Source organism: Salvelinus sp. IW2-2015, unplaced genomic scaffold, assembly GCF_002910315.2.
Source record: "Salvelinus sp. IW2-2015 unplaced genomic scaffold, ASM291031v2 Un_scaffold2228, whole genome shotgun sequence".
Taxonomy (NCBI): domain Eukaryota; kingdom Metazoa; phylum Chordata; class Actinopteri; order Salmoniformes; family Salmonidae; genus Salvelinus; species Salvelinus sp. IW2-2015.
The window spans coordinates 2,829-14,014 of NW_019943558.1; the positions used below are offsets into that span (position 1 = coordinate 2,829).

The window sequence follows — 11,186 nt, forward strand, 5'->3', positions numbered from 1 at the left end:
CTGTCACCCAGACTGTCCTGGTCTCCCTCAGGCTGTCCAGCAGCCTCTCCCTCTCCGTCAGCATGTTCACCATCAGAGACTCCAGATTCCTGTGCTGCCCCCCTCGTCACCTCCGCCCCGGGGCTCTCCTCTCCCCGTACCCACCCCCATACCCCATACCGCCTCCGATTCCCCGCCACTCCCTCCCGGAGAGGAAGGCCCTCCCCACTCCGCCACGCCCATCCTCAGAGATGGTGGGCATCACCTCGCACATCACTTGAGGCCGAGAGTGTGTGGGTGTAGCTGAAATGGTGGTGTCGGGAGAGTGTGTGGGTGTTAGCTGAAAGTTGGTGGGTGTCGGTGGAGAGTGTGTGGGGTGTTAGCTGAAAGTTGGTGGTGTCGGTGGAGAGTGTGTGGGGTGTTAGCTGAAAGTTGGTGGTGTCGGTGGAGAGTGTGTGGGGTGTTAGCTGAAAGTTGGTGGGTGTCGGTGGAGAGTGTGTGGGTGTTAGCGAAAAAGTTGGTGGGTGTCGGTGGAGAGTGTGTGGGGTGTTAGCTGAAAGTGGTGGGTGTCGGTGGAGATGTGTGTGGTGTTAGCTGAAAGTTGGTGGGTGTCGGTGGAGAGTGTGTGGGGTGTTAGCTGAAAGTTGGTGGGTGTCGGTAGGCAAGCAGAATGGTGGCACTCTGTTACCCTTCTCTCTCCTCTGTACCTCACCTCTCTATGAATAAGACGTCACAGTCATCACTAACAGGCCTGTGTTTGGTTGGTTAACGGCTTGTCACTCTGTACCTTGCTACTTCCTCATCTCTACTTCCTGGCTTCACCYAATTAGCTCCTTTGGATGWWTTGCTACAATAGGAATAGCTCTGCTSTGTCTGGCAAACACCTGATTGYCTCTCTGCRTGTGGTGARAACAACTGATTGGTTGTCTCAGTGAGTCTGGCTGAGTGACAGGYCCCAGGTAATTGTGAGMTACCTTTGGGGTGCGGTGTGTGTCTTTGGGTGGGGTGCAGTTAGGTTTCAAAAGGCAAGGTCTAGAGTGGTAGGACGAGTTAGMAGGAGTCCATGGGGGTGTCTAAGAGTTTAGGGAAGGGGCAAGAGGGAGGYCAGGTGTAGTGGAGGGCCTCYGACACKCCAGGGTGGTCTTCAGACAGATGAGAGAAGCAGCTGGAAAATAGAGAACAAGATGATCAGAAACCGGGGAAGGGAAGAGAGAAACAGGGGACAATAATAGAGAAACAGGGGAAAGGAAGAGAGAAATTATAGTGTTTTCCATTAAACTCTCAAGGCTCTCAATCAACTTATATAATTGTAATTGACAAGTTGAAAGAGCCTKATCCTTGGATCTAATAATGCAACAGATTTTAGAGAACAGTTTGTTAGTAACCAACATCATAAAAACAATCCAGGCCGGAAGAGGAGGAAGTGGAGAACCCCTTTTCTGAGATGTGGGTGGACCAGGTGAGATGATGGAGTGGCCAGTACAGACACAAAACCAGATGATAATGACTCAATCAAATCTGTCATAGCCAGTTGGAAGCAGCTGTTTACAGAGCAGGCCAGACAATTAAGACACCTACTGTAGTTTATGTATTGCACAATGAAAGCATTTGACTTGATGAAAAAAAAATCTGTCTAATCAACCTCCACACGCATGCAGGCATGCACACAAACACACGCTCTCTCTCTCTCTTTTCTATCTCTCATCTCTCTCACACACACACACTTCACACATTCATTGGACATCAAACACACACACACCTATCTCTGTTCCACCACAATGACTAATCAGGAGAATACATAGTTGGAGCCTATTGCATTAATTCTGTCCGGCATCCACGGCAACCTACTCCGTTGCACACGTCTGTCTGAAGCTATGTATCCATCGGGCTCTGCTCTTATCTGTCCATACAGCCGATTAGTCATAATGCTAATCATGGATGCGCGTTATACACGGAAATGAGAGTCATGGAGGGTTACGCTGTAGCCTTAGCCTGGRCATCTCGTTCAGTAGGGGGATCATGGGTAAAATAAYCGAGCCGGATGTATCCCTTAATAGTCTACAGAGATAGACAYACAGACATGTATTTATGCGGGGCAGTCTCATAACGTATTTGAATTTAAATTGTCATCATTGTAATTATGGACTATGTGTAGTCTGTAGAAGGGWATATATCTCTGTCTCATAATAACCTCTGTCTCACACTGTCATGTARGCTACAATCTGAAAARATATTTAGCGAGAAGGGTCTATGTTAGGCCTAATAAATGAAAACCACAGTCACAACAGAAAAYCGACGTGAATAAAKTAAAACAGAAGATGTCATGTATTTAGGCTATGTAGCCTATAGCCTCTTCCCATCCGATTCCCTTCCAATGGCCTCTGCAAATCATTCTGAAAACGAAATAAAGGCTATACACACAAATTAAGGATCATGCATTCTTCTATTCTTAAATGCCCCAATTATATTGTAGGCAATGAAGCATCCCGTTACACCTAATGTTAGGCGTTACACTCCACTGCCTCGCCCCCTCTCCATCCCTCTCCTCAAAAACAGCTGGCAGATCATGCACAGCTCCATCTCACAACATTCATTAAATGTCAGATACCAATATTGTATTAATATTCTTATCTCACCCTGGTCATCGTCGAAAGCAAAACATACATAATTCCCATTTACCCCATCCGGGCATCTCGCGGTTAAAAGTCGTATAGCCGTGAAAACCCAGTTGCCAGCAAGCAACCGCCTCCCCTCTCCCTTCTCACACATGTAAACGATGGCACTGGCGACGTTACACCTCACCATAGACAACCCCCGTCTTTCTCTCTCTCCTCATTCTCTCCATCCATTCCTCCCCCCTCGGATAAAAAGGTGCTGGGTCTTAAAGAAATAATCTCGCAGCTCTCACGCGCACACTCACGCGCGGGGCTATACAATTAATTGATCATGCATGGGAGCGCGCGCGCACACACTCATGAGGGCACAGTCGTGATTTCATTTTACATTGACACATATTAAAATTACACTCACATTCAATGTTAGACCCGGCATGTATGGAAATCAGAGAAGGACTAATAACTTCTCCAGCCTCATATTGTAGGCTACAGTGAAACATTCTCCCCCTCTGGTGTCTAGTATGAGAACTGCGTCATTCACAGCTCAAAACTCACTATTGCTCACACTGGCTTTTTGACCGTGACCCCCCATAATAAACTATGTATATCACAAATATTCCTTTTTGCCTTCAACATATTTCACTATTTAATGTTTGTTGTGCAGAGTGGGTCGTTAAATGTTTAGGCCTAAATATGGTTTATGATTTTTTTTTTAAGTGTTATTTTCAGATCTTTCCATTTTCAACTGTGTATATCATGGATTTTGAACGTATTTCTACAGAAATGCAAATCGTCTATACATGTCAAAACCAAATTACCCGCTAGTCATCTCTACCTCTGTATTCTTCTCATGGTCGGACGCACAGACAGATGTGCAGTTGGCACCAATCACCACAGGGCATCGGTTACACTTCAWCCAACCGAAGGCAAGAGAAGGCGTTTTCTGGAACTGGCAGGGCCAATAGAAAACATTGAAATTGGTTTCAGCTCAATTGGTTGGGGCTGTAAGAAGGGTCCCGGAAGGGATGACGTAATTTTCTCTTCGAGGATGATGTCATTGTAATGCACAGAGAGAGCATTCAAATAGGCAATACTCTTTCCTTTGTAGAAAAGACAGAAAGCTATTGCATCATCGAGACACTTAGTAGAATGAATGTGTCAATAGTCTGAGTAAGTCTGTGGGTCCCCACTTCAGATAAGTACAGATGTGATGTCAAGAACAATAATTGTCAGACAGAAAAGTGTGTCCATTGCATAGTTTATCATATAAAACACGCACATCTCTCCCTCTCTCCTTCCAGGTCAGACTAAGGTCAGGGTCAGACCAGAGGTGGCAGCAGTCTGACCTCATAGAGAGRCAAACAGATCCTCAGTCCCTGTCTCCCATGATGCCCTTTCTCTTCTTTCTTTAAGATACATTCGTAATCCACCACTCTTTGGCCAAAGACCTTATTGAAAAGACACTTGATCTGCCCATTATCAACATTTAAATCCCTCATCCAACTCATGCCAAATCACAAATACTGTTATTATTCCAAAGACTTGCTCTCTGAGATTCCACAGTGTGCAGATAGTGACAATGGATAGGACACATATGACATAACAGGTTTCAGCAACTCTCTGTCTTATACCTTGCTGTTGCAGGGAGAGGACTGGCTGACACTGATGCCTCCCATCAGAAGACACCAGACCAGATGAGAAGTTCACCCACACACTGTGAATTTGAAAATGTATGTGCTTTTTAAACTACCTTTATCTGAATAAGGTCTATTAGTGAAGCTCAGCACAATGTCTAACAGAAAGCCCATCTGCAGGATTAAAGTGCAGAACTGGACAGAATTAAATTGTATTGATCTGTAGGCATATTGGTTTGGTAAACAGCCCAAAGGTATGGGTGTTTTTCTACAAAGCTCTCAACAGGAGAGTGAGGCTAATGACAGAAAGAACTCTGTGTCCATATCTTTCCACATTTGTGCTGTTTCTGCACTGACTCAATGTCTCCCTCTGCGGGAAAATATGGATACTGCACCATGGCCTAATTACAAAAAAAAGAAAAAAAAACATGCGCCAAATACAACAGGTGTAGACTTTACAGTGAAATGCTTACTTACAAGCCCTTAACCAACAATGCAGTTTTAAGAAAATACGTTAAAAAAAAGTAAACGATAAGAATAACAAATAATTGAAGAGCAACAATAAATAACAGTAGTGAGGCTATATACAGGGGGTACCGGTACAGAGTCAATGTGCAGGGCACCGGTGTCGAGATAATTGAGGTAATATGTACATGTAGGTAGAGGTATTAAAGTGACTATGCATAAATAATAACAGAGAGTAGCAGCAGCGTATAAGAGGGGGGGCAATGCCATTTGATTAGATGTTCATGAGTCTTATGGCTTGGGAGTAGAACTGTTTAGAAGCCTCTTGGACCTAGCACTTGTCGTGCGGTAGCAGAGAGAACAGTCTATGACTAGGGTGGCTGGAGTTGCCATACCAGGCAGTGATGCAACCCGTCAGGATGCTCTCGATGGTGTAGCTGTAAAACCTTTTGAAGATCTGAGGACCCATGCCAAATCTTTTCAGTCTCCTGAGGGGGAATAGGTTTTGTCGTGCCCTCTTCACGGCTGTCTTGGTGTGCTTGGACCATGTTAGTTTGTTGGTGATGTGGACACCAAGGAACTTGAAGCTCTCAACCTGCTCCACGACAGCCCCGTCGATGAGAATGGGGGCGTGCTCGGTCCTCCTTTTCCTGTAGTCCACAATCATCTCCTTTGTCTTGATCACGTTGAGGGAGAGGTTGTTGTCCTGGCACCCCACATCCAGGTCTCTGACCTCCTCCCTATAGGCTGTATCATCGTTGTCTGTGATCAGGCCTACCACTGTTGTGTCATCAGCAAACTTAATGATGGTGTTGGAGTCGTGCCTGGCCGTGCAGTCATGAGTGAACAGGGAGTACAGGAGGGGACTGAGCGTGCACCCCTGAGGGGCCCCAGTGTTGAGGATCAGCGTGGCGGATGTGTTGTTACCTACCGTTACCACCTGGGGTCGGCCCATCAGGAAGTCCAGGATCCAGTTGCAGAGGAAGGTGTTTAGTCCCAGGGTCCTTAGCTTAGTGATGAGCTTTGAGGGCACTATGGTGTTGAACACTGAGCTGTAGTGAATGAATAGCATTCTCACGTAGGTGTTCATTTTGTCCAGGTGGGAAAGGGCAGTGTGGAGCACAATAGTGATTGCATCATCTGTGGATCTGTTGGGAAGGTATGCAAATTGGAGTGGGTCTAGGGTTTCTGGGATAATGGTGTTGATGTGAGCCATGACCAGCCTTTTAAAGCATTTCATGGCTACAGATGTGAGTGCTAAGGCTCTGTAGTCATTTAGGCAGGTTACCTTAGTGTTCTTGGGCACAGGGACTATGGTGGTCTGCTTGACACATGTTGGTATTACAGACTCAGAAACAGGAGAGGTTGAAAAATGGACAGAGTCTCTGATCTGGAGATGATGGTGAAGAAGACATGTGTCAGCAGCATCAGCACTATATCTAATACTAGGATCATTCCATAATGTATCATTTCCTATTATTATCTGGTGATTCCTTCAGGTTCCAGGGGTTCATTGGGGTTCCAAAGGTCACAGGCAGAGAGACAGTCATTTTCTATCCAGAGAACTAACACATGAGAACAGAGGCTGTGCTGTGCCTCAGGCTATGGACATTGGACACATAAGAACAAGGTAACACGGGTCACTTCCATAACCAACTCATGAAGTAACCACCCCCCCCCAAACTCCAAGATGGAGGCGAGGAGCTGTAAATATCAAAGCTGAAAGATGATTCCTTTATAGATAAAAAAAGGAAAGACAGTTACATAAATCTGTGTGAGGGACACTCAGTTTGATCAGTCTCCCATCATCATCTAGTCCATCTGTAAATAGCCCACCCAATCTACCTACCTCATCCCCATACTGTTTTTATTTGATTTACTTTTCTGCTCTTTTGCACACCAGTGTCTCTACTTGCACATCATCATCTGCTCATTTATCACTCCAGTGTTGATCTGCTAAATTGTAATTATTCGCTCCTATGGCCTATTTATTGCCTACCTCCTCATGCCTTTTGCACACACTGTATATAGACTTTATTTTTTCTACTGTGTCATTGGCTTGTTTATTGTTTACTCCATGTGTAACTCTGTGTTGTTGTCTGTGTCACACTGCTTTGCTTTATCTTGGCCAGGTCGCAGTTGCGAATGAGAACTTGTTCTCAACTAGCCTACCTGGTTAAATAAAGGTGAAATAAATAAAATAAAAAAATCTGCTGTGTTGCTCTGGTACTGCATGTTGTCCAACCATATAGATGTTCAAAATGGTCACATATAGAACTTATGTTGCTCATAACTTGAGATTACATCCAGCTGTCTCTCCTTTATGTTGTCACATACTTGTCTCACCTACTACCAGACTGAGAATAAAAAATATTACATTTTGAAGAAAAATGACAGTGCAGATGTTGCTAAACACACAGATATGTCCATCTCTGAGCAGTGACATCACCAGCAGCGGAGTGATTGACAGCTAACAGCTGTATTGCCACCCAGAAAGAAGGGGCAGTGAGGTCATCATTGAGGTCACCGGGGGTCAGGGGGTGAGTGGAATGCAGGGTAGGAATGCACTGTGTGCCAGGGGACCCATTCCATGGGAGACAACAACGATGAGCACATACTCCCCAGGGAAATACACTGGAAACAGCAGAGGAAAAAGAGGAGCACAGTACAGAGAATCACGAAGGGATTCATTACTACAACAGAATGTTTAAAATACATTTAAAATAAGAKGGGTGATGTCAGAAGGGACACGGCTGGAATAACAACAATGTACAGAAGCATGCAAGATCCCAGTGACCAATAGACAAATTAGTTATTGGCAGGAGAGGTCAAAGGTCAACTAGGAGTGTGAAGGCAGAAGGGATTGGGAATTAAATATTCAAACAATGTACCTCATCTGGGAAAGGGTTAGGGGTCACAAATCAGAAATGTGACTTTTGGGGGAAAACAGTGGAAATAGTAAGCTAGGTATACAACACAGACAGACAACATAAGGGCAGAATATCTATAGACAGTCATTTCACAGGCATGACAGAGAATTTAAAAATGAAGAAGGCTAGGTCCAGTGAGTTGAATAATTTATTGAGATCAAATGTAAACCACAGAGATAGGTAAACACCYGGACTGTGCCAGGGGACGATGCGATGTGCTTGACTGACTGGGGTTGTGRGTTTGTGCTGTATGATGTKATCTGCTGTACCCATCTGGATATGTGTGTCAGTGAAAGAGATGKGTTCCTGCGAGAGCGTGTATGTATCTAGGGTTGCACAGCTACCACTATTTTACCAAAGTTACTGGAATCCTCCGTAATTTTGGTAAATAACAGGTAATCTATGGTAACTTTGGTGATTTATACTTGAACTACAAAAAATGTTATTCATATATAGTATATATTTTTTTATATCTGTGACCATAATGTCCATGAGTTTCTAGTGGATAGACTATATGGTTCAAGAGAAAAATAGCCTAAATAATTTTGGAAAAGCATCTAATCAACAATTGCATTGTTTTCAATTCACTCCACAAACTTTTCAAACTATTGTATTTTTTCACAACTGCCACCAGTTTGACCCCTAAATATTTACAACAAAGACATATTGACATAGTAAAATAAACAAGTCTGTAAGATACAAAGGGTATTTTATTCTGAAACCCTCATATTAAAACACCAATAACATTCACTACGTTGATGGTTTATATTTAGGATGTTTTACAGCTTTGTCATCTCATTAAATTATTGTATATATTTTACGTCTGATAGGGCCACACAGAGGGCCAGAGATAATTCATGAGTATGTTTACATGCACACTAATAATTCAATATTAAACTGATTATGGCAGTAGACCAAGTATGGAAATAGTCATGTGAACACCTTACTCTGCTTATCTTGAATTGGCGTATGGTCAAAATCTAAGTTATTATTAAAACATCTGGTTTTCTAGGCAATCTTTCATATTACTGCATTCTAGCTGTGTATTTGATTTGCGTCAGCACCGGTTGCACAAGACTCCCTCTTATGCGTGAATTTGGAAAAACAAAGTATGCATATCAGAAATTGTTTTCACATACAAACTTTATATGTCCCAACTCAGAATCAAAAAGGTTTTGCAAAACAGTTTGGCCACTGTGGTCAAACATATTTTTCAGATTGCTGATTTTTGGAATTTATCTGCAGTCCCATCAGTAGCCTGATTTCAGACATAAACAGGATTGTTAGGGAAATCGTTCTTCTTGCAAAGCATGTAAATGTTTTAAACAAAATCAAATTATGGTGCGCATGTAACCATGCTCACAAACACCTGTGATAATCTGAAGTACCAAAAAAAAGACACTAGATGTCATCTGATAAAATTCCATATATTRCTTGAAAGTTACAKAAATTCTGGTAGTTTACTGGTAAACTTAGAAAGTMTCCAGTAATATACCCTCCCATTGCAACCCTWTGTGTATCAGGGTGCTGCATTAGGTGTGTATGGGCAGGTTCTGTGGTGGTTCTYCAGGCAGGTTATTCTGGGCCTCTTGGACTTCTTGTTCAACAGGAGCTTTAGCACCTGAATGAGAGCGCCAGAGAGAACATTCCATTACTGAAAGAACCCCTCAGAGGAGACAAAAGCAAAAATGTCCCCAACTCACTCCATCCCCGCCCTTTTTATCTCGTCTATCCCGTTTACCTTGATCTTCCAGTTTCTGCATCTCTTGGTGGAACTGTAGTTCTCCGTTAGGACCCGTAGGAGGCTGRCCCTCCACTGCCTGTTTCTCCTTCCTCTGAGACATCTCTAGCACTGCCTGACAGAATCAGACAAACATTTCATCATATGGCTACTCATAGTTTCATATTTCATTGAAGATATAAATCGCTATAGTGACAGTATGGCTTATTCTGCAGTATTTGGCTGTTCATAGTATGGCTATCCTCCATACCACTGTGCAGAGTAAGTGGTGGTTGTCTACCTGTTGGTACTCTCGTCTCTGGGCCTCCAAGGCCTTGCCCCTCTCCTTTAGCAGATCCTGCTCCTGACGAAGAGACTCCGCCCTCCTACCTAGCTCCTCCTCCTTGGTCCGCAGCTCCGCCTCAAACCGCTGGAGCTCAGCCTCTGTGAACACCGGCTTGGTGTCATCTAAAGTCTGGAGGGATGGGGAAGACGAGTCTYACATGACTCAACACACAAACTATAAAATGACCCAACGTCCCTCACTCACTTACATCCCATTCTTTAGGGTTGTTGAACTCTTTCTTGTCTGTTGATTTAAGGAACTCTTCCAGGCTGACGAGTCGATCTTGATTGATGTCCACCTGTCAAAACAGAAAACAGCTGAAAAAAGTAATAGATAACAGACCGAGAGTGAACGGATGACAGGTGAACCGACAGAGAAGTGAACCGACAGAGAGTGAACGACAGAGAGTGAACCGGACAGAGAGTGAACGACAGAGAGTGAACCGACAAGAGTGAACCGACAGGAGAGTGAACAGATGAGAGGTGAACCGACAGAGAGTGAACGACAGAGAGTGAACCGACAGAGAGTGAACCGACAGAGGAGTGAACAGATGAGAGGTGAACCGACAGAGAAGTGAACACGACAAGAGTGAACAGATGTGAGGTGAACGACAGAGAGTGAACGGATGAGAGGGTGAACAGACAGAGAGAGGAGAGAGGATAAAGACACAGAAAACAAGGAAAAACAGGAATGGGTTAAAACAGAGAAGGACAGAAATCCAACAATACTAACGTTCTTCATGACATGCTCCCTCATCCTCAGCCTCTCTTCCCCATCTCCATCATATCATCCCTCATTCTTTGGGTCGTAGACCTTCTCCAGCTGGTGGTAGAGGCAGGAGAGAGCTGTACTATACCGCATGGACCACCACACACACACACACACACACACACACACACACACACACACCACACCACACACACACACACACCAACACACACACACACACACCACACACACACACACACACACACACACACACACACACACACACACACGAGGGGAATTATCGTTACCTCTTTGGCATTCAAAGAGAGGCGCCTCTCAGTCTCTGCTTCATCTAAAAACACACAACACCAAGCACACACACACACACACAACACCACACCCACACCACCACAACACAACACACACACACTCACACACACACACAATGATGCAAAACACACACCAACACATGCTCATTAAAACAGGGCAATAAGCCCATGTTATACAGATTTGAAAAAAAAAGACAAACATTCCAACTATGCCGTTGCTGGAATCCTTGTCCCTGACGTCCTCGGTGTTCCTCCATTAATTGGCAACATGTTACTGTGAATGTATCCAGCTTGCGCCATATGAAAGCTAAGCAATGCATTCATATTAGTGTTATTCTGCTTTTCTGTACACATAGAGAAAACTTAAAGAAAAACAGACAAAAATGTTTTTTGAAGGTAGAACCACAGTTGTTATAAGTGTGTTTCCTAGGAGACCTTATAAGATCTCTCCTCCTTTTTT

General features: G+C 44.0%; 1 protein-coding gene and 1 long non-coding RNA gene across 3 annotated transcripts in view; one reads left to right on the forward strand and one right to left on the reverse strand.

Annotated features, from left to right (window-relative positions):
• LOC139025070 (uncharacterized) overlaps positions 1-376 on the forward strand; it is a 791-nt gene extending 415 nt beyond the window's left edge. The window contains exon 3 of the long non-coding RNA XR_011476510.1: positions 306-376. This is a non-coding gene — a long non-coding RNA (uncharacterized lncRNA). The remainder of the gene's footprint in view (positions 1-305) is intronic.
• An 8,655-nt stretch (positions 377-9,031) lies between these two features.
• Positions 9,032-11,186, reverse strand: part of nucb1 (nucleobindin 1) — an 18,115-nt gene continuing 15,960 nt past the window's right edge. For both annotated transcript variants that reach the window (XM_024140644.2, XM_070440107.1), the window contains exons 10-13: positions 9,898-9,987; positions 9,645-9,818; positions 9,365-9,479; positions 9,032-9,244 (exon numbers count right to left, since the gene is read on the reverse strand). In XM_024140644.2, coding sequence (XP_023996412.1) covers positions 9,156-9,244; positions 9,365-9,479; positions 9,645-9,818; positions 9,898-9,987 — 468 coding nt within the window. In that variant the 3' untranslated portion in view covers positions 9,032-9,155. The remainder of the gene's footprint in view (positions 9,245-9,364; positions 9,480-9,644; positions 9,819-9,897; positions 9,988-11,186) is intronic.